Source organism: Macaca thibetana, chromosome 3, assembly GCF_024542745.1.
Source record: "Macaca thibetana thibetana isolate TM-01 chromosome 3, ASM2454274v1, whole genome shotgun sequence".
Taxonomy (NCBI): Eukaryota; Metazoa; Chordata; class Mammalia; order Primates; family Cercopithecidae; genus Macaca; species Macaca thibetana.
Window position 1 is genome coordinate 77,773,131 of NC_065580.1, and position 26,636 is coordinate 77,799,766.

At 36.1% G+C, this 26,636-nt stretch overlaps 2 protein-coding genes across 2 annotated transcripts in view; one reads left to right on the forward strand and one right to left on the reverse strand.

Moving 5' to 3' along the window:
• Positions 1-26,636, forward strand: part of UMAD1 (UBAP1-MVB12-associated (UMA) domain containing 1) — a 559,686-nt gene that overhangs the window by 165,161 nt on the left and 367,889 nt on the right. The window lies entirely within an intron of this gene.
• Positions 1-26,636, reverse strand: part of COL28A1 (collagen type XXVIII alpha 1 chain) — a 178,228-nt gene that overhangs the window by 112,379 nt on the left and 39,213 nt on the right. The window contains exons 12-15 of the mRNA XM_050783009.1: positions 20,420-20,488; positions 19,232-19,300; positions 8,290-8,358; positions 5,660-5,728 (exon numbers count right to left, since the gene is read on the reverse strand). Of these exons, the coding sequence (XP_050638966.1) occupies positions 5,660-5,728; positions 8,290-8,358; positions 19,232-19,300; positions 20,420-20,488 (276 nt within the window). The remainder of the gene's footprint in view (positions 1-5,659; positions 5,729-8,289; positions 8,359-19,231; positions 19,301-20,419; positions 20,489-26,636) is intronic.

Consider the following 26,636-nt stretch of genomic DNA (forward strand, 5'->3'; position numbering starts at 1 on the left):
AGCCTGGGCAACAAGAGCGAAACTCCACCTCAAAAAAAGAAAGAAATGCAAAACCCTCTGGAAACTCTCAGCTATAGAATTTAACAGGCAAAAGAAAGAACTTCAGAGCTCAAAGACAAGGTTTTCGAATTAACCCAATCCAACAAAGACAAACAAAAAAGAATAAGAAAATATGAACAAAGTGTCCAAGAAGTCTGGGATTATGTTAAGCAACCAAACCTAGGAATAATCGGTGTTCCTGAGGAAGAAGAGAAATCTAAAAGTTTGAAAAATATATTTGGAGGAATAATCGAGGAAAACGTCCCCACCCTTGCTAGAGAATTAGACATCAAAATACAAGAAGCTCAAAGAACACCTGGGAAATTCATCACAAAAAAGATCATCACCTAGGCACCTTGTCACCAGGTTATCTCAAGTTAAGATGAAGGAAAGAATCTTAACAGCTTGTGAGGCAAAAACACCAGGTAACCTAAAAATGACAATCTATCAGATTAACAGCAGATTTCTTAACAGAAACCCTACAAGCTAGAAGGGATTGGGGTCCTATCATCAGCCTCCTCAAACAAAACAATTATCAGCCAAGAATTTTGTTTCCACTGAAACTAAGCTTCATAAATGAAGGAAAGATACAGTCTTTTTCAGACAAACAAATGCTGAGAGAATTTGCCACTACCAACCCAGCACTACAAGAACTGCCAAAAGGAGTTCTAAATCTTGAAACAAATCCTGGAAACACATCAAAACAGAAACTCTTTAAATTATAAATTTCACAGGACCTATAAAACAAAAATACAATTTTAAAAAAAAGGTATACAGGCAACAAATAGCATGATGAATGGTACCTCACATCTCAATACTAACATTGAATGTAAATGGCCTAAATGCTCCACTTCAAAGATATAGAATTGCAGAATGGATAAGAATTCACCAACTAACTATCTGCTGACTTCAGGAGACTCACCTAACACATAAGAACTCACTTAAACTTAAGGTAAGGGGATAGAAAATGACATTTCATGCAAATGGATGCCAAAAGCAACCAGGGGTAGCTATTCTTACACCAGATGAAACAAACTTTAAAGTAGCAACAGTTAAAAAAGACAAAGGTCATTATATAATGATAAAAGGCCTTGCCCAACGGGAAAATATCACAGTCCTAAATATATATGCACCTAACACTGGAGCTCCCTAATTTATAAAACAATTACTAATATACCTAAGAAATGAGACAGACAGCAATACAACAACCGTAGTGCACTTCAATACTCCACTGACAGCACTAGACAGGTCATCAAGACAGAATGTCAACAAAGAAACAATGGATTTAAACTATACTCTGGAACAAATGGACTTAACAGATACTTACAGAACGTTCTACCCAACAACCACAACATATACATTCTACTCAACAGTGCATGGTACTTTCTCCAAGATAAAGCATATCAAAGGCAACAAAACAAGCCTCAGTAAGTTCAAGAAAATTGAAATTATACCAAGCAGTCTTTCAGACCACAGTGGAATAAAACTGGAAATCAACTCCAAAATGAACCTTCAAAACCATGCAAATACATGGAAATTAAATAACCTGCTCCTGAAAGATCATTGGGTCAAAAATGAAATCAAGATGGAAATTTAAAAATTCTTCGAACTGAATGACAGTAGTGACACAACCTATCAAAACCTCTGGGACACTGCAAAGGTGGTGATAAGAGGAAAGTTCATAGCCCTAAATGCCTATATCAAAAAGTCTGAAAGAGCACAATCTAAGGTCACACCTCAAGGAACTAGAGAAACAAGAACAAACCAAACCCAAACTCAGCAGAAAGGAAATAACCAAGATCAGAGCAGAACTGAATGAAATTGAATATAAAAAATTCAAAAGATAAATGAAACAAAAACTCGTTCTTTGAAAAGATAAATTTGTTGGGTGTGGTGGCGCACGCCTGTAATCCCAGCACTTTGGGAGGCCAAGGCGGGCGGATCAGAAGGTCAGGAGATTGAGACCATCCGCTAACACGATGAAACCCCATCTCTACTAAAAATACAAAAAAGTCAGTTGGGTGTGGTAGCGGGCGCCTGTGGTCCCAGCTACTTGGGAGGCTGAGGCAGGAGAATGGCATGAACCCAGGAGGCGGAACTTGCAGTGAACCGAGATCGTGCCACTGAACTCCAGCTTGGGGGACAGAGCAAGACTCCGTTTCAAAAAAAAAAAAAAAAAAGACAAAGAAAGGAAAAGATAAATTGATAGACCATTAGCAAGATTAACCGAGAAAAGAAGGGAGAAAATCCAAATAAGCTCAATTAGAAATGAAACAGGAGATTTACAACTGGCACCAAAAATCAAAAGAAATCCAAACAGAAATCCAAAAGATCATTCAAGGCTACTATGGACACCTTTATGCGCATAAACTAGAAAACCTAGAGGAGATGAATAAATTCCTGAAAAGATACAACATTCCTAGCTTAAATCAGGAAGAAGTAGATACCCTTAACAGACCAATAACAAGCAGTGAGATCGAAATGGTAATTTTAAAATTACCAACAAAAAATGTCCAGGACTAGACGGATTCACAGCAAAATTCTACCAGACATTCAAAGAATTGGTATCAATCCTATTGACACTATTCCACGAGATAGAGAAAAAGGGAACCCTCCCTGAAACATTCTATGAAGCCAGTATCACCCTAATACCAAAACCAGGAAAGGACATAACCAAAAGAGAAAACTACAGACCAATATCCCTGCTGAACATAGATGCTAAAATCTTTAACAAAATACTAGCTAACTGAATCCAACAATATATAGAAAAGATAATCCACCATGATCAAATGGGTTTCATACCAGGGATGCAGGGATGAGTTTAACATACACAAGTCAATAAATGTGATATACCACATGAACAGAATAAAACAGGCTGGGCACGGTGGCTCACACCTGTAATCCCAGCACTTTGGGAAGTCAAGGCAGGTGTATCACTTGAGATCAGAAGTTCGAGACCAGCCTGGCCAACATGGTGAAACCCCATCTCTACTGAAAATATAAAATTTAGCTGGATGTGGTGGTGGACACCTGCAATCCCAGCTACTCAGAAGGCTGAGGCAGGAGCCTTCTGCTTCAACCTGTGAGGTGGAGGTTGCAGTGAACTGAAATGGTACCACTGCACTCCAGCCTGGGCAACAAGTGAGACCCTGCCTCAAAAAAACAAAACAACAAACAAAAATCACATGATCATCTCAATAGATGCAGAAAAAGCATTTGACAAAATCCAGCATCACTTTATGATTAAAACTCTCAGCAAAATTGGCATACAAGGAGCAAACCTCAAGGTAGTAACAGCCATCTATGACAAACCTATAGCCAACATAATACTGAATGTAGAAAAGCTGAAAGCATTTCCTTTGAGAGCTGGAACAAGACAAGCATGCCCACTCTCACCACCCCTCTGCCACATAGTACTGGAAGCCCTAGCCAGAGCAATCAGATTAGAGAAAGAAATAAAGAACTTCCAAATTGGTAAAGAGGAAGTCAAACTGTCTGTTTGCTGATGATGTGATTATTTCCCTAGAAAACCCTAAAGACTCCTCCAGAAAGCTCCTAGAATTGATAAAAGAATTCAACAAAGTTTCCAGATACAAAATTAATGTATACAAATCAGTAGCTCTTCCATACACCAAAAGCAAGCAAGCTGAGAATCAAATCAAGAACTCAACCCTTTTTACAATAGCCGCGAAAAATAAAATAAAATACTTAGGAATATACCTAACCAAGGAGGTGAAGGACCTCTACAGGGAAAACTACAAAACACTGCTGAAAGAAATCATAGATGACACAAACAAATGGAAACACATCCCATGCTCATGGATAGGTAGAATCAATACTGTGACAATGACCATTCTGCCGAAAGCAATCCACAAATTCAATGAAATTCCCATCAAAATACCACCATCATTCTTCACAGAATTAGAAAAAACAATTCTAAAATTCATATGGAACCAAAAAAGAGCCCACATAGCCAAAGCATGACTAAGCAAAAAGAACAAATCTGGAGGCATCAATTACCTGATTTCAAACTACACTATAAGGCCATAGTTACCAAAACAGCATGGTACCGGTATAAAAATAGCCACATAGACCAGTGGAACAAAATAAAGAACCCAGAAATAAACCATCATACTTATAGCCAACTGATCTTTGACAAAGCAAACAAGAACATAGAGTGGGGAAAGGACACCCTATTCAACTGGAATAATTCAGCTGTAATAATTGGCAAGCCACATGTAGAAGAATAAAACTGGATCCTCATCTCTCACCTTATACAAAAATCAGCTCAAGATGGATCAAGGACTTAAATCTAAACCTGAAACTATAAAAATTCTAGAAGATAACATTGAAAAAACCCTTCTAGACATTGGCTTAGGCAAGGATTTCATAATGAAGCACCCAAAAGCAAATGCAATAAAAACAAAGATAAATAGCTGGGACCTAAACTAAAAAGCTTTTGCACAGCAAAAGGAACAGTTAGCAGAATAAACAGACAACCCACAGAATGGGAGAAAATCTTCACAATCTATACATCCGACAAAGGACTAATACCCAGAATCTTCAATGAACTCAAACAAATTATCAAGAAAGAAACAAACAATCCCATTAAAAAGTGGGCTAAGGACATGAATACACAATTCTCAAGAGAAGATATACAAATGGCCAACAAACATGAAAAAATGCTCAACACCACTAATGATCAGGGAAATGCAAATCAAAACAACAATGTGATACCACCTTATCCTGCAAGAATGGCCGTAGTCAAAAAATCAAAAAATAATAGATGTTGGCGTGGATGCAGTGAACAGTGAACACTTCTACCTTGCTGGTGGGAATGTAAACTAGTACAACCAGTATGGAAAACAGTGTGGAGATTCCTTAAAGAACTAAAAGTATAACTATCATTGGATCCAGCATTCCCACTACTGGATATCTATCCAGAGGAAAAGAAGTCTTATACGAAAAAGGTACTTGCACATACATGTTTATAGCAGCACAATTTGCAATTGCAAAAACATAGAATCAACCCAAATGCCCATCAATCAATGAGTGGATAAAGAAACTGTGATACATATATTATAGTGTGTGTGTGTGTGTATATACACATATATGATGGAATACTACTCAGCCATAAAAAGGAATAAATCAATAGCATTCGCAGTGACCTGAATGAGATTGGAGACTATTATTCTAAGTGCAGTAACTCAGAAATAGAAAACCAAACATCGTATGTTCTCACTCATATGTGGAAGCTAGGCTATGAGGATGCAAAGGCATAAAAAAGACACAATGGACTTTGGGGTCTCAGGCAAAAGCATGGGAAGAGGGTGAGGGATAAAAGACCACAAATTGGGTTCACTATATACTGCTTGGGTGATGGGCACACCAAAATCTCACAAATCACCACTAAAGAACTTATGTAACCAACACCACCTGTTCCTAAATAACCTATGGAAATAAAAAAAATTAATTTTAAAAAAAGAACATACTAGATTTATAATTAACCAGATACCTGTGTGGCATGGTTGTCATGTATATAGTTCAGAAATGTACATACATAAAAAACGATGACAATTTTATTGGCATTGTTTCTAGTGTATACCCTATTATACAGTACCTTGTCCCCTTTGATTGACAGGCCTTGTAATCCCTGTGGGCCAGTTGGTCCTTCAGAACCTTTTTCACCCTGAAAGTACAAGGGAAGGATATCAATGCACCAACCAAAATCCGAATTTTAAAAGAGTTTACATTACAAATACTATGAATTGTGCTTCAAAATTATTTTTTAAATCAAGCATCCATAGTCATTGTTTACTACAAACGGATAATTCTAATTGACTCTGAGATTTGCAACTTGCAAAAAATACATTAGTCATAACACTTAAACAAGAAGGAAGCTATCCAAGCAAAACACATATGTAGCATCCCTGAAGTTAGAAAAGAGCTCAGTTCCCAATTTAAACAAAAATATTCTGGAAATGGAGCACCTAATCAATCACGTAGTGTAACTAGCTGGATCAAGCCTCCTTTTTCTTAATATTGCTGAAACTGGGTCCATCACAAAAGGAAAATTTCTCTCTCATACTAATATGTGAACGAATACTTGCTAGGATTAGATCACTAAGTTTTTTTGTCTGTGTTTATAAACATTCATTGAAAATTTATGTTTAAAAGAATTCATGGAAAATCTTCTTGGATATGCTTCTATAGTTACATGACCTAAGTGAACAACTCTGTCCTTAATATAATTTATATTGTCATAATACTTCATGCATTTTTATGAAAAATAAACCATATAATCAATCAGAAGTAGCATTCATTTAATAAATTTATTAGAACCAAGAGTAAAATCAAAGAACATTTACAAATTAGCCCCAAATAGCACATACAGAGAACACCCATTGGTCTGACTGGTTGAGGAATGAAATATTCTGACTAATGGGTTCTTCTGATCATTACCACAGAATATAACTGCATATACTTGACCCTATAACAGCACAGAACATGATGTGTTCTTTCTTTGATGAGATAGAGGTCAGCGCCCATGAGCTATTACATACAAGAGTATCACTAACGTATGATGATACTTTATATGATATAAAAGTATGTTGAACCTGTCGTTATGAAATACCCTGGAATACTCTTCTTAATGTTTCACATATTCATTTCCCATTTATTTCTTTCTCTTTAAAAAACACAGATTTTAAAGAGAAATAATTCTATTTGAATTTTTCAGATTATTTGGGCTACACATAAATAGAAATAGAAATTTACTAAGTGCCAAAAAAATTTCAAACTGTGTATTATAAAATTTTCTGTGATGTCATGCCAAGTCGCTGACCTGTCTTCTGATAGTGATACTGTGATTAGTCAGAGGTGTTAGTAATATCCCTTTATCCAACATATTATTTCCATTATCATGGCAAATTAAAATGTGTTTGTTAACAAGGGCATCTTTGTCACTCAAACTGAGGATGAATTATTTGTTTTTATCTAATTGTTTTCCCTCTAGTAGAGATTTAGGATTCTCATAGGTAATTGAATATTGATCATGGTGGAAGAAGCTGAGAATGAAATGCACTTTTAGAGCATGAGGCCATACTGAGAAGGTCATATCTTAGTAACCTGATGGAATGACTGATGTGGAGGGTCTCAGCCACTTAGAAAGCTGCATGTACTTCTCTGGGCAGTATGTGTGTATATGCATGTGTGTGTTTTGAGGGAAGACTTTGGAAATAAAGGAAGAAGGACTCCAAAATGTATCTTTACATACTCTGAAACATTGTCGATGCTGCTCAAAGTATTTTGGAAAACCCTTTTTAACGTGGCCTTCAGCAAATGTGCCAAAGATTATATACAAACTGCCTATAGCAGAGGACAGCAAACTACAGCCCACAAGCCAAATTCAGCCCACTGCCTGTTTTTTTTATTATAAATATAGTTTTATTGGAACAGTCACATTCATTCATTTATACACTGTTTATGGCTGCTTTCGAGCTACAACAGCAGAGTTAAGCAGTTACAGCAGATACCATATGGCTCACAAAGCCTAAAATATTTGCTATCTGCCCCTTTACAGAAAAAAGTTTGCCAACCCTTGGTACAGAACAACTTGAGCTCAAGAATTATATACGGGAAATGATAGGAAATTCTCAATGGCCAGGTAAAAAGGAGGTTTTTTTTTTTTTTTTTTTTTTTTTTTTTATTCTTTTTTTTTTTTTTTTTTTTTTTTTTCTGTTTTTGTTTTTTTTTTTTTTTTGTTTTTTTTTTTTTTTTTTTTTTCTTTTTTTTTTTTCTTTATCTTTTGTAACATTTTGTTCCTGTGGTAAAATCTTCTTTCTTATTATATTGATGGCAGTACTATTACAGATTGGTTTCTTATCTGTGTTTCACAAACAAAGCTGTGAGCAAAGCATTGCCATAGCTACACATAATGATTTAACTTCTGGGCATAAGGATGTTATTTATCACTGTGGCTTTAATGACTGCAAACTACTTTAAGAGATTTTTCTAATTTCATGTGTAGTAATTACATGAAGTAGAAGTCTTTCAATTACTTATTTGTAGTTCCAAATTTTACTGTACTTTCACATTACAGGGAAAATTACATATTCCTTCATTTAATAGAATAAAGATGGTCAGAAAAATACTTAACTTCTAAAAATTGGCTAGGACACATTTTTAAAATTTGTAATTCATGAGCATGCAAGACAAAGCACCTTTTCCTGGTACTGAAGGTATTGTTACCTTTGGTCCTGGAAATCCTTCTCCGGGTAAGCCCCTCTCTCCTGGTACTCCCTCAGGACCACGGGGACCCTGGTTAGGATAGGAGAAAATGAGGAGCAGGAGGAGAGAGAAAATGGAAGGAGGAGTGATGAAAGGGAGGAAAGAGGAAGAAAGAGAATGGTTATATTTCAGTTCACATGCAAAAGAAGAAAAAATGGATAGTTGGATCTGTACTAAACATGTACAGGCTTTTTCTACTTTATTAGTTCCTAAATACTACAGTATAATAACTATTTACACAGCATTTATGTTGTATTAGGTATTATAAGCAATCTAGAGATGATTCAAAGTATACCAGACGTGCATAGTTTATTTGCAAATACTATGCCGTTTTATACAAGGGACTTGAACATCTGTGGACTTTGATATCTACAGAGGTCCTGAAACCAATCTCCCATGAATACCAAGAAATGGCTAATGACTGTAGCTCTATTTAAATTTTTACTGAGAATCCTTCTAGTAATCTCCATACTGATCAGTAGAATTGTTGAGCTATGAAGAATAATATTCCCATTGTATTAAATACTCGTTCCATTTGATTGGCATAAAATGTTCTATTCCAGTGTTCTCAAAGTAGAAGAAAATGGAAATTAAATGGTGCTTTGAAATAAGAATTAAGAAATAAATTATCTGAGGAAATGCTAAAAATCTAGAACAGTGTGGCCCAGAGAAGGATGCAGAGTGATTTAATAATTTAATTATCGGGGGAGCGCTGTGAAGAAATCATCACACAGCTGTTTGAAAGCATTAAGTGCTGTTTACATGTGTTTTAATTTCTGTACTGATAAATTTGGATTAAAACTTGAATTATTTCAGGAACTGGTTGAACCCACAGGCAGTTTCATATGCAAATTGAAATCTTGATAAGATCATTAAGGGGAAACATGATTTTCAATTGCAATGATTCAAATTAAGAAGTTCATGTAACTATTGCTCAGAAAGCCACTAGGAAAGATGACTTCTCACATGAGTTAAGAGAAACACAGTCTCAGGCTTTGGAATGGACTTGCAGAAAATGTACTAATGGAAAAATAAAAGAGTAATAGTGAGGTTTTCATTTAAATCAGGAATTTTTAAAGACGATAATTTTTCTCTCCTTTTCTTCTTGGCCAGAAGGTAAAAAAGTAGTAAAGGAACTTATAACAAGAATCTTAGAAGAAAAAACTGAAGCTTTTTCTCTGATGAATCTAAACGATAATTAGGCTTCACTTGCCAGAGAAATCAACCCATGATGGAACAAAGTCTGCCAACTTTCCCACAAGTTCCTAAACCAGCACACTACAGCCACTGAATGATCTTTGGGCTGGAGATACAGTAATCCAGGGTGATTTAAGACATGCTTTCTGCTAAAGCCCAGTAGCAGAACAAGGATGCAGCATTATACTCATCAGCGACTGATCACAGTTACAGATTCGTAAGAAAAAGATCTGTTTGCCAGTGTTTAATTTTTTTGTCCTTCTCTAATGTTTTACATTTTGCAAGACAATCTTCTTTAGTATTTATACATACTGATTTAGTAAAGACTTTAATTAAAAGGAAAAGCTAACATCTTACTCAATTTAAATTGCAGCACTTAACAGAAACCTAGCTTTTAACACTTCCGAGATCTTAATGAAAGCACGAATATCCATGACAGTTTACTCTACTGGCAGAGCAATTACCTAGTAGAAAAATAAATAGGAGCATGAAAATTATTAACAGATTACAAACTAAGCCAAATTATTAATAGATTGCAAACTAAACCAAAAGTGCCAAGGCAACATCACATACTTTAACAAAGAAAACACATACTTTAACAAAGAAAACATTGACAAATTATTTTTTCCCTAATAATATGACAAATTAAAAAAAAACACAACTTACATTAAAAATGTAAGGAAGTATTTTTCCAGTTCACTCAACTTTTTTCATTCATCCAACAAAGATATACCAAACTCCTAGTAGGTAAAAGGCACTTTGCTAGGTTCTAGGGATAGCAGACAAAACTGCTCCCTGTCTCATGGAACTGACAGTATTGCATAATAGTTAAAAGCAGATTTTGGTGTCATTTGGACTGAGGTTCAAGTCCCAGCTCTGCTACATATTAGCAGTTTCACCTTAAACAAGTAAGTCAATCTCTGCGAAGCACAGCATCCTCCTCAAAATGTTGATAATAATAGTATCTACCTCAACCACAAGTGTTCATGTAAGGATTAAGTCAGAGAGATTTAAATCTTTTACAGATTAAGCACTCAATAAATATCTGCTATTATTATCCAAATTATTTTACTTTTAATTGCTAAGAACATCCTTTCATGGAATTTTTTACAAATAAAGGCATTCCCAGAGTGAGTTATTTAAATTAAACAATATGTAAAAAGCATGCTGCACACATTAAACACTGAATCTTCCTTCATTCTCTGTACTTCTAGAGTACGTTAGCTAAGGTGGAGGTGAAAATATTGGAAGCTTTAAGGAGTCAAGTATTCAAAGCTGCTGAGAACAGAGAGTTAATGCTCATGGACAACCATTTAGGGGAAAAAAGCAGCGATCCAAAGTGTAATTTCTATAAACCATCAGAGCAATATTCCACACCATCAGTATATTCTCAAGTCTTCCAGTTAAACACTCAGAATGAAAGATGATCATTAACCAGAGAAGAGAAGTAGAAGGTACTTGGGTTAAATGAGCTATAGTTTAATTTATTAAGATAGTACGAAAAGATTATTTTTAAAAGACAGAAATCATTCTATTAAAAAAACTCAGTGTCCTTTCTAAGGCCATGAGAACCAATTACAATTATGACATACTTACTTGGCTTCTAACGAACACCTCTAATAAAAAATAAATAATGAAGGAATCTAATTATCCGTTAACACAGGCTGATCAGTGAAATGCTTTATTTCAGACATTAACAACGGGATAAAATATGATTGTTCATTATGTTCATCTTATTACTTTCCATAGTAATCTCAATAGTGTTAATAATAAATAAAAATGCTTTCAATATGCGTTGCGAGCATTAGAAATAAATATGCCAATAATAATAGTAACTGTCCATTATCTTCAAACATTGCCATGTACTTTATTTTTTAATCTCAAAGTAATTACAGTTCTCTTTCAGGGGTTATTTTTTTATTTACAGTGCTCTGAATAACCTTGCATAAAAAACAAACAGATCACTCTGACAGTCTTAACCAATTTAATTTTTATGGATCAGTTACGTCTACCAGACCAGCACAACACTAGTGGTAATCACATAAAGATGACAGATGACAGTTCAAAAGTAGGTCTCGGAGCTAGAATATTAATTCAATCTATCAACAGATTTATATTAGTGTGGTAGTGAAAAGAGAGTAGTAAATATGAAACACTTGAAATAATTCAGGCAAAGACACAGAAGTAAAGGACTTTCAGTAGAACCTTTGTCAGTCCTAAGATAAGTGTTTGTGTTACTTCTAAATAATTCAAAAATTCACATTGTTGGCTGAGTATGGTGGCTCGCGCCTGTAATCCCAGCACTTCAGGAGGCTGAGGTGGGTGGATTACCTGAGGTCAGGAGTTCGAGATCAGCCTGGCCAACATGGTAAAACCCCATCTCCATTAAAAATACAAAAATTAGCCAGGTGTGGTGGCTGGAGCCTGTAGTCCCAGCTACTTGGGAGGCTGAGGCAGGAGAATCGCTTGAAGCCAGGAGGTGGAGGTTGCAGTGAGCCGAGATTGCCCAGTTGCACTCCAGCCTGGGGGACAAGAGTAAGACTCTGTCTCACAAAAAAAAAAAAAAAAAAAAAAATTCACATTGTTGATTTTTTTATAATGACATTTTGAGGCAACGTTTTGATACATTATTTAGGATCTTTCCCATCTGTGTTATGATTTTAGTTCCCAATTAAGTATAACTGTGTAATTATGACTTGGAAAGCAAGCAAGCAAGCATTTCATGTTCTGGTAATATTGTTAAAAATTCTCAGCTACAAACAGAAAGACAGGTAATATACATTTTTTAAGATGAATTTTAAAGGCATGGAAGACTCCAAAGAAGATAAGAGAAATTACAGGGTTCAAAAAGAGAGAATCAAAACTCGAAAACTCTAGCATATAAGTTAAGTATCTTAGGTAAGCATCTAAGCTGGTGCAACAGATGTCCTGAATAGAAAAGTGTGTTTGTGTGGTAGGAAGACTAGGAGATTTAAAGGAAGAAACAGTAGCAAAGACTTTGGCTCATGCAATGGAAAATGAAGACAGAATTATAACTGAGAAATTGAGATTCCCACAAACTTATAGAGACAGTTTCCAACTTAACATGGGATGGTTCGACTTAAGATTTTTGGATTTTACAATGGTTTGGTCAGCATGTAACCCCATGGTAAATCAAGGATCTCCTTATGACTTACAATGGGCTCATGGTTTCTACTGAATACATTGTGTTTGCATCCTCATAAAGTAAAACATATATATATAAATCAAACCATTGTAAGTTGGGAACCATCTTCAGTGTTACCAACACTAAATGCATTTCCAACTTACAGTATTTTTGATTTATGATAGGTATAGTAGGATGTAACTCCATTGTACGTCAAAGAGCATCTGTATATATTCAATGAAAGAACAAAGTAGAAAAAAGCCATCCCATCAACAAAACGATATGAATGACAAGAATCTTGTCTGCTTGACTTCGACTCATAATAACTAAATATTTCTATGCTGGTCCTGTGCTGTGTGTGAGTTTATGATTTCAATTGACATTATCTAAGTAGTTCATGAACACCTTAGTCAAGACATTAGCATCAAGGAGATCCCTGGAGTACATAAGAGATACGAACACAAACTCCTCTCAAATCCTAAGAAAACTTAGGATCCACAATTAAAGCCCAGCTGAAAATAATTCAGATGGCAAAGTACAAAACATAAAAGAAAATAACTCACAATGAATTAAAGTAAACTAATACAATGTAAACCTCCTCAAGAATGTCAAATAATAGAATAAAATAATAGAGACAAAAAAGAAGTACTTTAAATACTTTTTTTTTTTTTGAGATGGAGTCTCGCTCTGCACCATCTCGACTCAATGCAAGCTCTGCCTCCCGGGTTCACGCCATTCTCCTGCCTCAGCCTCCCGAGTAGCTGGGACTACAGGCGCCTGCCACCATACCTGGCTATTTTTTTGTATTTTTAGTAGAGATGGGGTTTCACTCTGTTAGCTAGGATGGTCCCAATCTCCTGACCTCATGATCCACCCGCTTTGGCCTCCCAAAGTGCTGGGATTACAGGTGTGAGCCACCACACCCAGCCAGTACTTTAAATACTTAATGGTCTTAAGGAAATAGTGGAAAATACAAGAACAGTATAGTAAAAAGATAATAAATATAGTTAATAAAAGGCAGATTTTTAAAAATAACTTTAAGAATTTTTAAAATACTTATTAACTTACAGTGAATGAGTTAAGAACATTTTATAACCTGATGAAGATAAATTTGTGGATTATAAATTAGATTTGAGAAAACTATCCAATTGCAACCAAATGTCTAGAAGGATTTCTTGATAAATAGAATGGGGAAAGACAATATTTGAAGAAATAATAACTAAGAACTTTTTTAAAGTATGGAGTCCTCAGATTCATGAAACAGTAAATCTGAAAAAATATATGTGAAAATATATTTACACTTATGTGCATCATAATTCCTCTACAGGAAATCTAAAGAATAAAAAAAATATTGCAAAAGCAGCCTAAAGCAAAAATGAATTACTACAAGAAATTATAAACAGACTAAAAACATGGAAACAGAAACCATAGTTGCCAGCAGACAATGGAATTAGTACACAATCCAGACTGCACCAGCTAAATTATTCTTACAAAGCAAACTAAACAATGGCATTTCAACCAAAGGCTGAAAGAGTTTAGTGCTAACATACTTTTACTGAAAACATCTTCTGAAAAAAAGTATTTATTGAAAAAATAAAGAAATCAGCCAAGAAGAAAAGAGAAATTTAGGAAGCTATGTCATCTAAGAAATGGGTAAATATATGGGTAAAATTATACAAACACTAACTTTAAACAGTTCAAAAATAATAATAAATAATTTTGGTAGGATGAAAATAAGGTAGAACTCAGGCAATAGGAATAATACTCTGAAAGTGGAAGAAATGATTGAAGTAAAAGTCTCATATGGTCAGTATATTTTTCAGGAGTGGGTGGCAATATTCATGACATTTCAAAGTTGTTAGTCAAGGAAATATGTTAGGAATCAACCTAAATGCCCATCAAGAGTAGACTGGATAAAGAAAATGTGGTACATACACACTATGAAATATTGCACAACCATAAGAAAGAATGAGATCATGTCCTTTGCAGAAACATGGATGGAGCTAGAAGCCATTATCCTAGGCAAACTAACTCGGAAACAGAAATCCAAACACTGCAAGTTCTAACCTATAAGTGGAAGCTAAATATTGAGAACACAAGGACACAAAGAAGGGAACAACAGACACTGGGGCCTACTTGAAGGTGGAAGGTGAGAAAAGGGTGAGGATGGATAAATTGCCTATCAGATACTACGCTTATTATTTGAATGATGAAATAATCTCTACACCAAACCGCTGTGACATGCAATTTACCTATATAACAAACATACACATGTACCCCGAACCTAAAATGAAAGTTAATAAAAAGAACACGTATTAAAGTTTAGTAACCACAAAATAGAAACAAAATATGTAAAAATATATACAAGTATATGTATACATATATAGATATATACATACCAAGTTGTGTATGGGCATGTATATATGCTTGAGATATGTATATATATTTGATATTTTGCCCAATTTCTAATTAGATTTTTGATTTATTATTGAGTTTTGAGAATTTTTTTTAAAAAGTATTCCCAATACAAATCCTTTGTAAATTTGTAGTTTGTGAATATTTTCTCCCAATCAGCAGCTTGTCTCTTTAGACCCTTAACAGAGTCTTTCACAGAGCAAACATTTACCACTTTGATGAAGTCCAATTAATTACTTTTTAGGGGGCATCATGTTTTTGGTGACATGTCTAAGAAATCTTCATCAAGCCCACGATCCTAAAGATTTTCTCATATGTTTTACTCTAAGAGTTTTATAGTTTTTACATTTTATATTTAAATCTATGATCCATTTTGAGTTACTTTTTGTATAAGTTGCGAGACTTAAATTGAGGTTCATTTTTTGTGTTAGCACAGATATCCAGTTGCGCCAGCACCATTTGTTGAAAAGACTATGTTTCCACTATTGGATTGTTTTTGCAATCTGTTGACTACACTTGTGTACGTCTGAATCTAGAGTCTCTATTCTGTTCCACTGATCGTATTTCTATAATTTGCCAATACCACACAGTCATCATTACTGTGACTATATAATAAATCTTAAGACCAGATAAGTTAGTATAATTTCTCCAAGTGCATTCTTTTTGAAGTTTTTTAAAAGCTATTCTAGCTCTTTTGTCTTTCCATATTAATTTTAAAATATCCCTGTCCAAGTCTAAACAGAATCTTGCTGGGATATCAAAACCTTTTGCACTAAACTTTTACATCAATTTGGGAAGAATTTACATCTTTATATTGTTGAGTCTTCTGATCTATAAACATGTCTCTAAATTTATTAAGTATTCTTTGATTTCTTTCATCAGTGTTTTGTAGTTTTATACAAGTCCTATACATGTCTTATTAGATTTCTACCCAAGCATTTTTCTTTTTTAGCAATTAAAAATGGTGTGCTTTTAATTTTAGTTTCTATGTGTTCATTGCTAGGATACAGAAATTAAATTGATTTTGTATGTTGATACTGTATCCTGTGACCTTGCTGAACTCACTTGTTAATTCTAGGAGGTTTTCGTGTAGATTTCTTGGGATTTTCTATGGAGGCCATCATATCATATGCAAATAAGGACAGTTTTATTTATTGTTTTTATACCAATGCCTTATATTTCTTTTTCTTGTCTTACTGTGCTGGCTAGAACTTCCAATACTGTGTTGAATAAGACTGGTGAGAACAGACATCTTTGTCTTGTTCCTGATCTTAGAGGGATGCATTCATTCTTTCACTATTATGCGTAATATTAGCTCTAGATTTTTCATAGAAATTGAGGAAGTTCTTCCTCTATTTCTAATTTTCTGAGTTTGTATGAGAGATTTATCAGCATTTATTAGGGTTTTGAGTTTTGTCAAATGCTTTTCTGTGTCATTTGGTGTGATCACATGTGATCTTTCTTCTTTAGCCTATTAATATGGTATATTCCATTGAGTAATTTTCAATTATTAAGCCAGACTTGCATCCATAGGATAAACCTCACTTGGTCATGCTGTACAATTCTTTTTATACATTGAATTCTATTTAGCCAGCATGTTGTTAAGAATTTTTATGTCTATCATATTTACAAGGGATATTGGTCTGTAGTTTTCCTCTTATGTATGTTTAGTATTTTGTTTTGGTGTCAAGGGAAAACTGGCCTTATAAAATAAGTTGATAAGTGTTTCTTCCTCTTCTACTGTCTGAAAAAGATAGCGAGACTTTACTGTATCCATAATGTTTTATGTTTTTTAAAGAAAATCTAAAGCAAGAGTAGTAAATGTACTAAGTTTAATTATCTACCTAGTGGAGGTTTACCAACTCATTCTCTAGATTTTCCAGTATGATTAAAATATTTCATTATTTAAAAACAAAAACATTTTAAGAACAACAATGAATAAGTGAAACTCATTCTTAAGTTTAGTTCTGAGTTTGGAAGGTATACATAATAGCAAAGCACAAAGTCCTTTGGAAAAAACAATCATCAATCTACATTTAAAAATTTTTTAGGCCGGACACAGTGGCTCATGCCTGTAATCCCATCACTTTGGGAGGCCGAGGCAGGTGGATCACCTGAGGTCAGGAGTTCAAGACCAGCCTGGCCAACATGGTGAAACCCTGTCTCTACAAAAACTACAAAAATTAGCCAGGCGTGGTGGCGGGCACCTGTAATCTCAGCTACTTGGGAGGCTGAGGCAGGAGAATCACATGAACCTGGGAGGCAGAGGCTGCAGTGAGCTGAGATCATGCCTCTGCCCTCCAACCTAGGCGACAGAGCAAGACTCTCTAAAATAATAATAATAATTGTGATTTATTTCTTTGACATTTTCAGAATGCTTCCAGCTCTGAAAATCATAGACCTAAGGAGAACCCAATCTTTTAATTTTAAAGAAGTTAAAATTTGAGACTTTGCTAAATTAATACATCCACAAGTTCTTTGATATTCTTCATAAGGGGGTGAAATCTTTTTCTATTCCACTCGAATCTGAGCTGGTCCTAGGCTTATTTTAGATGTCACAGAAATGATGCTGTATAATTTCTGAGGCTGAGCCTCACATGATGAGTGGTTTCTGCCTATTAGAACACTCCTGCTTGGATTTAAGCTGCCATGTTGTGAGGAAGCCCAAGCAACCACCTGTAGCTGCCCATGTGGAGGAGAACTGAGGTCTCTGGGTAACAACCCCAGCTAAGCTCCCAGACAACAACCTGCACCAAACTGCCAGCCATGTGAGGCCATTTTTAACATTCCAGCCATTTTAGCACTCCATCTGACTTCAAGTTATACAGAACTCTCATGTCAACCTGCAAAATCATAAGAAATAACAAATTATTGTTTTAAGACACTAAGTCCTGAGGAAGTTTGTTAAGCAGAAACACAAAACCAAAACAGAGAACAAAATAAGTTAGTGGTTTATCTTTAATGGTACTATCTAGTTAGTGGAAACTGAAACTAGATGACTGATCTCTAGATGATTAATCCAGTGTATTTTTCTTCCATATGATGCTCTCTTTTTTGAATTAGTATATTCAGACATTAGTGAAAAGCCTAAACCTAAACAATATGTTGCCATTTCACTCACAGACTGCAGTAAGGAAGTATATGTTTCTGTGAATATACACATGTGAGGAACTATGCAGTGAAAAGACAACTTCAAAGACCAGCTATCCACAATCAGTTGTTTTTATTTGTACCTAAGTGAGTCAGCTACTATTTTTTCCCTAGGAGAATAATGATTACTTGAAAAGTTAACAAGCTTCTTATACCAGAATAATCATATTTTATTTACTTCCTCTCCAAATGTCTTTTAATATAAATTTTTTCTTCTCCAACAACAGTAAACTTCAAAGCTACATAAAAGAGATGTTGTGAATAACACAGGTATTATCTGTCTACCATTATCAATCCTAACTCTAGAGCATACTCATGGATTAGATAATGAGCCAAGTCTTTATTCTCAGTGATTTTTCTTGTGGTTACAAAGAAATACATTATAAAGTATAAACATTAGGCTTGAGTCCAGATCTTCTTCCTAGAAAGAAGTTGATTAATCTTGTAAGAAGATTGTTCAAGTTGATTAATCTTGTAAGAAGTTACAGTAAAAGAGAGTTGGTTGTAAACATCATATATATTTACACATATACATATATACATAGTTCTATTTCAAGTGTTGTGAAAAATAGCACTTGGATCTGGTTCTTTCATATTTATTTTCATTTGTTGCTCATAAAGATACAAGGTGGTCGGGAGGCTGAGGCGGGTGAATCACCTCAGCTCAGGAGTTCGAGATGAGCCTGGCCAACAAGAAAAACACCATCTCTACTGAAAATACAAAAAAATTAGCTGGGCCTGGTGACGTGCACTTGTAGTCCCAGCTAATTGGAGGCTGAAGCAGGAGAATCACTTGAACCCGGGAGGTGATGGTTGCAGTGAGCCGAGATCGCACCACTGTGCTCCAGCCTGGGTGACAGAGTAAGACTCCATCCAAAAAAATAAATAAATAGAGTAGATACAAGGTGGATTAATTTGACTCTTTATTCTAACCAGAAAGAACAAGCAAAAACTATATTTGTCCTTTTCATTCCATCTAGAATTTTTGCTACTTACTGGCTGTCCAGGCTCACCAACTCCAATGGGTCCTGGAGCTCCCGGTCTTCCTTCTTGGCCTCTTTCTCCCTAAGAGAAAGAAATAATAGAATGAAATCTTGAGATTTTAAATAAAGAATAAACATAGCACAAAGTTATCTCGAAATTTCAACAAGGCTAAATAGCAAAATAGACAAAATTTGCATATTCATAAAGGTAAAAAATTCTAGACAAAGAGAAATAGCTCGAATTTAAGTGAACAAATTACCCTAAAATGTTTATTATCTCTTCTTGTCCAAATGTAATTCAGCATTTTCAGCTTTCACAAAATACTGTGTAAGAATTGGCAGGACACACTGTGTGGCAATGCATTTTGTTACTGAGCTGACTAAGCTGACAATGCGTGTGCTGTGCCCTGTCCTCTTGCCACCATCCAGGAATGTCACCCCTTCCTTGTCCCCACTCTATCCTACTTCACCTCTCCTTTAAGCTCTTTTCAGACTTCATCTCTTCCAGAAAACTTCTCCATAACTCTGCCAACATAAACTCCACCTTTCCTGGAGTCTCAATGTGCTTATTGTTGAAATGCTATACATGGGGATATTCAATTACATTCAAAGTACACTGTTTTGTACTGCTTCCTATTTTAATCCTGCATCAAAATCTTACTGTCACAACCACTTAGAAAAGCCATTCAAAATAGGCACTTCTGCTTTATTATATCCTGCATAATGTAGAGCCTCACAGGATGGATGTTCCTTCCTTCCCTTTCTAGTTCTCTATAAACCTCTCTGCCAACATTGACCTATTCATTGCCGTGGCCCTTATGATTTCTGCCCCTTTATGCTTTTTCAATGTGAACCATGATTGCTGATGTGTTAAGCTGTTTCACTTACCAATAACATATTTGCATGTAAATGTTTAAAGTCCATGAAAACTCAACAGAACTATATGTACCTTGGTAAAAGGGTGGGTATTTGGAGACAAGTAAGTTTTTCATTCCAACAAAATTTTAAAATACATTAATTACTCTTGTGGTAACTGCCCCTGACAAGCACATTGCTGTGTCCAAGCATATAAAATGAAGTAACTTCAGGAAGCCTCTTTGTGTCTATTGGGTTTAGGCCAAATGGAGTTCAAATCACAGCTCCCCCAGGCCCTACAATAAATTCAATAGTCATCAATGGGCAAAAAGACAAGTATCTTTACCTTAATACCTTGCTGTCCAATTCCAGGAGCTCCTGGAGAACCATAAGGACCAGGAGGACCTGGCTCACCCTGGAGGAAGAAACAGTGACATCAGTTATATGTTAAGTCAACTCAATAGTATTGATTAAGCAGCTCTTAGATGTATGCTTTTGCAATGGGGGCCTTGAGAGCAACAACAAATCTAGTACATCATGCCTGCCCTCAATTTTTTACAATTCATCTGGAAAGAAAACACAGACGCAAGATCAAATTATCCACTAGGCACAGTAGTCACAGTGTCTGGGTCCTCAATACTTTTAGGAGCCTGCAAATATGTTCCAATTGTAATTTTTTGATTCAAAATAAAAATAAACATAATGACTATATAACAATGAATCCAGCTTGCATTCATAAATATAATTTTTAAATATTTTTATGGAGGAAGGGGCCCATAAAGTCAAGTGTTTTCAGGAGTCATAACAGGCATAACGTGGCCATCACTCATTCATTCACAAATATTTAAGTGCTCTGGAAGACATATTTTGTTTCCTCCCCTGTGGCTGTCCTTTCTCAGCTTTCCTTCCCTGCTGATAAACCCCTAATTGGGTCAGTCAGTGGGCAGCTGTTCTTTGCTCTCAGAGGTGTAGTATGAATGATCATTGGCCTAATGCAAGATGGGAATCTCCTTTCCTTTGTCACTGATTTATCTCAGTTGGTCACATGGCTCAATTCTGACAAACGAGATGTGAAGGACCTTACTGGATGCAAAGGAGAAAACAGCCTCTGCCTCTTCTTTCCTACATAGAGATGTGATAACTCTCTTGTAACTATGAGGCAGCAATCTCTAGAACAAAAACCAGCAGTTGAAGAGGCCTGGCTCCTGGATACCCTCAATGAGCAACTGATCCAGTCCTGGACTACCTGTCTTCAAATATTCTGTTTACTCAACAGCAAGAGTTCTTATGATTTAAGCCATTATTATTCAAGATTTCTGTTACTCAAAGTTAGAGCATTTTGAAATAATAATAGCCTATGATGTGGCAGGCCCATAATAGAATTGAGGCATTTTAGAACTAGATGCGACCATTGCACTCAAATCCCTACATTTCACAGGTGAGAAACCTGAGTCCCAGAGAGATTACCTGGCCAGCCCAAACTCACACCTGAATACCACTTACACAGTTACAGCTCTTTAGGTCTCTCGGGCTTTAAGCCCTGTAGCATGATGATAGGGGAAGGGGAGTGGCTATTGACTCCAGTTCCCCTTCTCATAATATTATTTTTTTCTGTTTATCAAAATAATATGTGTCATTGTAGAAAATGGTCATATATTAAAAAGCATGCATGCAAAGAAAATTTTAAATTACCTATCTATAACTATTAATACTATAAAATTGTCGTATATTTCCTTCCAGTTTTTTACATTCACACATGTACCTTTAATTTATGCTAAGGAAGATTTCTGAACACTCTTATGTTTCAGCTAATGAATATTTGCTATTTAAAATTTCATTCAACCCAAAGATTTCTCTCTTCATGCTTTCACTAACCAACAGTAAAATGAAACAGGAAAGTGAAACAAGCCTTCTCTGAGATGATGGGAGATAAAGGAATTTTCAGAAATATTAAAGTCTCAATTCGCCCCAGAAGCTTGTGATTTTGGAAGGGACACCTAGTAACCAGAGCAATGTTCTGTGGATATAGTAAAGACATTGCTTTACTTTAAGAAGTCTGTAGCAGATGTGATGGCTCATGCCTGTAATCCCAGCACTTTGGGAGGCCAAGGCAAGTGAATCACTTGAGGTCAGGAGTTCAAGACCAGCCTGGCCAACATGGTGAAACACTGTCTCTACTAAAAATACAAAAAAAAAAAAAAAAAAAAAAAAATTAGCTGGACCTGGTGGCATGTGCCTGTAGTCCCAGCTACTCGGGAGGCTGAGGCAGGAGAATTGCTTGAACCCAGGAGGCAGAGGTTGCAGTGAGCCAAGATCACGCCACCACACTCCAGCTTTGGTGACAGAGCAAGCTTCCATCTATTTAAAAAAAAAAAAAAAAAAGTCTGTTGACTTTGACCAATTGCAAAAGGGAAAGAGAAGGGCTAAGAAGGGTCAGAGTCAAACCAGCTCCCCAAAAGATATGCCCAGGCTCAGGGTGATTTAAAACAAAGGAATCCTGCCTCAAAACGAGTCATCCACATTTATGATCCTTTGATATTTAAGTGGATTGAATTCAAAAGTACTTACTGTGCATCCTGTTGCGTACAAGTCAGTCTGGCAAATATTTTTTCCCTTAAACTCCTAAGGTTGTACTTGTTTTTCTATATTGATTAAGTTTTCTGAGCAGCCAGGTGACTGACATTCTCATTTTATATGTTTTTAGCCATGGAATTTATCTTGCTTCACAATATCAGACATAAAAGTACTCACTAAATTTGAACTTGTTTACTTAATCTCTGTCTCTGTCTCTCTCTCTCATTGTCTCTCTCTCTCTTTTCTTTTTTTTTTTTTTTTTTTTTTTTGCCTCTGTCACCCAGGCTGGAGTGCAATGGCGTGATCTCGGCTCACTGCAACCTCTGCCTCCGGGGCTCATGCAATTCTCCTGCCTCAGCCTCCTGAGTAACTGGGATTACAGGCGCCCGCCACCACTCCTGGCTAATTTTTGTACTTTTAATAGAGATGGGGTTTTGCTGTGTTGGCCAGGCTGGTCTCAAACTCCTGGCCTAAAGTGATCAACCTGCCTCGGCCTCCCAAAGTGCTGAGATTACAGTCGTGAACCACTGCGCCCGACCCGTTTACTTAATCTCACAGTTTAATCAAGTGCTAGAGAATATTTAGCTGTCTAGAGATTCCAAATTTTCGCTTCCAAGTGCCTTTTTCTTATAACTTATGCTCCCCATTCAAGTTGGTATCTCCTTGTCAGTTATACAGGTCACATATGAGTGACTGTCTCTATCACTCAGCAAATGACACCAGGTACTTGCTATGTGGAATGCCATGAAGTAAAATTCAAAGAAGCTGAAGACATAGTTCCTAAACTTAAGGGACCAGCTTGAGAGATAAAACATACCATTTAAAACGAGGGTGTGAGATAAAAAAACTACATATTTGGTACAACATATACTACTCGGGTAATGGGTCCACTAAAATCTCAGAACTCACCACAATATAATTCATTCATATAACCAAAACCACTTGTACTCCAAAAACTATTGAAATAAAAAATTTTAAGTATGTATATATTATATAACATGTATATATAATACCATTAAAATACAATAATAACATCTACCCACTGTTGAATTTGGCCGACTAAAAAAATAATAATAATGACAATACAAGGCCCTGAATTCACTTATTCTATTCATTTTTTATCCCTTCTATATGTAGCATTGGTTCTGTAATGGGTCAGAAGGCATCTAAATTATATATTTGGTAGAGAATTTGAGGATTTTTTGAGTAGTGGAAGTTCTTCCTTACTTGGTACTTATCTGATGTTTGATCAGAAACAAACCAAGAGCCCAGGGTGATGACAAGAAATTTGTTTGGTCATTACCTTGAAATGTATGGACCAGGAGAATCAAGAGTAGAAGCAGATCTCTTACCTTAAGCCCATGAAATCCCTTTAGCCTTCATCAAGTACCAAGAGCAACTGAGTAATATCTTAATATTGCTTCGCAAGGGAGTTACAGGGATCTGAAGACTACAGAGGGATTGCTCTCCCTTACCTGAACACAGCCCCTTAGCAATGTAGCTTCACATTTCACTTGCTTAGATTTATTTCTCAGGAGCCTGGTATCTCAAGGTAGGATCCACAAAACAGTATTGGTCTACAGGTCATGTTTATTCCCTTCCCATTTCCCCTTTTTCTTTCCTACAGAGAATCCTGAGGTAGTAAAGAAAGTGGTCCTGACTCTAAAATATGCTGTCTGGGTAAAAACAAAACAGGGAGAGAAGAGTAAGCACTCTAGTCAGAATGATTTCTGGGAATTTGCCAAGATGGCAGAGCCCTGGTAAGACGGCAGGCATGATTCCTTTCCTGTTAATATTCCTACCCCAGCCCTTAGCAACACACACACACACACACACACACACACACACACAAAGAGAGAGAGATTGCATGCCCAAAAGATTGCATGCCCACAGTACTACTAATTATTTCTCTACTGTACTTTCATTTGTCATCAGAGGCATTTACTAACAGGCAAGTATAACAAAGAGGTCTGGGTTAAAATGAGTAGCCCCAGAAAGAATCTGTTTCTCATTACCTCCATGTCAGTGTGAATGTGTGTGAATGTGAGTGTGAGCGTGTGTGGAGGCAGCAAAAAGTTTAGGTAAACCACCTTGGTCCTTCTCAGAAATCAAGAACACCCATGCTATGGGCTTCAAGAGGACAGGAAGCCAATGTTTAATAAAACCTACTATTTATCAGCACTGCCCAGACATATTACATACATTATCTCATTTAATCTTCTAACAATCATAGGAAATAAGTTTTGGGTTTTGGGTTTTTTTTTCAAACTCCTGTCCTCAAGTGATTCTTCTGTCTTGGCCTCCCAAAATGCTGGGATTACAGGTGTAAGCCAGCACACCCAGCTCTTCATGCATGGAGTCACAGGGAAAAAAACCATGGCTTTGAATCATTTGGTCTTGTAGAACCTTGGTTCTATCATTTACTAACAATTTGAGCTTTTGCAAGATCTCCATATGCAAAATGAGGATAATTATATCTGCCTTGTAGCATTGTTGAGAGGATTCAAGATATTGTCTGCAAAACATCTAAGTCATAACTAGTCACACAACACCTGTTTAATATGTAGAGATTTAATTGTTATTCACCAGACCTTTTTTGAGCACCAAACTAATAATAGGTAAATAACAATTTATGTCTATAATTGAATATCAGGTTACCTAATTACAGACATAAATCAGATTGCACCTGCACTTTGCAGAAGCTTACAATCTGCCTGGAGAGACAAATGAATATAAAATAAAATACAAGCATGTGAATTAGCATAATAAAGATATTAACAGAATACATAAGACTCTGAGGCAGAAATGTTTAATTCTACCTTAAGGAATTGGGAAAGTTTCATATAGTAGAGGAGATGTTTGATGCAAACAAAGAAGTAGGAATCATAGCTAATCTGATGGAAAAGAAAAGAAACAAAAGTAAGAGTATGAGGCATAAAATGATGTTAAATGTTCTAGGGACAGTCAGCAGCCCTGTGAGCCTAACAGGCCAGAAACAAGGTGATACTAGGGCCACTGTCTGGAGCAGCATGGTCCAATGCAAGTAGACAGTGAGCCACATTTGCAATTTCAAATTCTCTACTAGCCACATTAAGAAATAAAAAAGGTAAATTATAATTAATAAATTTTACTTAACTCAATAAATAGAAAATATTATCATTTTGACATGTAATCAATACTTTTTAAAGTATTAATTATTTTTTACTATCTTTTGATGCTAAGTCTTTGAAATCTGATGTATATCTTATACTTACAGCACATCTCCGTTTGGACCAGCCACATTTCAAGTGCCCAGTAGACACATGTGGCTACCTTATTGGGCAGTGCGGTTTAGAGTGATTAACGAGGTTGAATGCTCAGGTCAGAACCATGAACAGGACCAACCTTTAAGTCAGGTGGGAGTGGAAGAATATAGAGATGTCTTGTAGGGAGTTGGGGAAAAAGAGAATTTCAAAAAGAGACTCATCATTTCCAAAGACAAATTGTCATCTTTCACTCCCCAATATAGTCATCTTCCAGTGTTCTCCACCTCAGGGAAGGGCACCAGAATCCCTCCTGTGTCAAATGGGAACCTAGGGGTCATTCGTGACACCTCCCACTCCCTCTGCCACCATATGCAATGCATCCCAACACCTATCAGTATGCCTCCTAAATCTCTCTCTAATCCATCCACTTCAGTCCTCTACCACACCTCTCCAGTCTACAGCAAACTGATAATAGCTCTTGTTCAGAGTACAACGAAGTCCTTAGTACTCTACTCGCACCCACTCTAGCATGCTCCAATTTATTCCCTCCACTGCTGCAGAGCAATTTTTTAATTTTAATTTTAATCTGAGTAAAACCTTCTGAGGCCTTTCCCTAAGACAGAGTTCCTTACAAGGCCCTGCCTCTCCATTCCATCTGTCATCAGTCACCTCTTCGCTCCCCACCCCAGCAACGTTGGCTTTTGTTGAATTCCTTGTACTTGCCTTGCTCCTCCTGCCACAGAA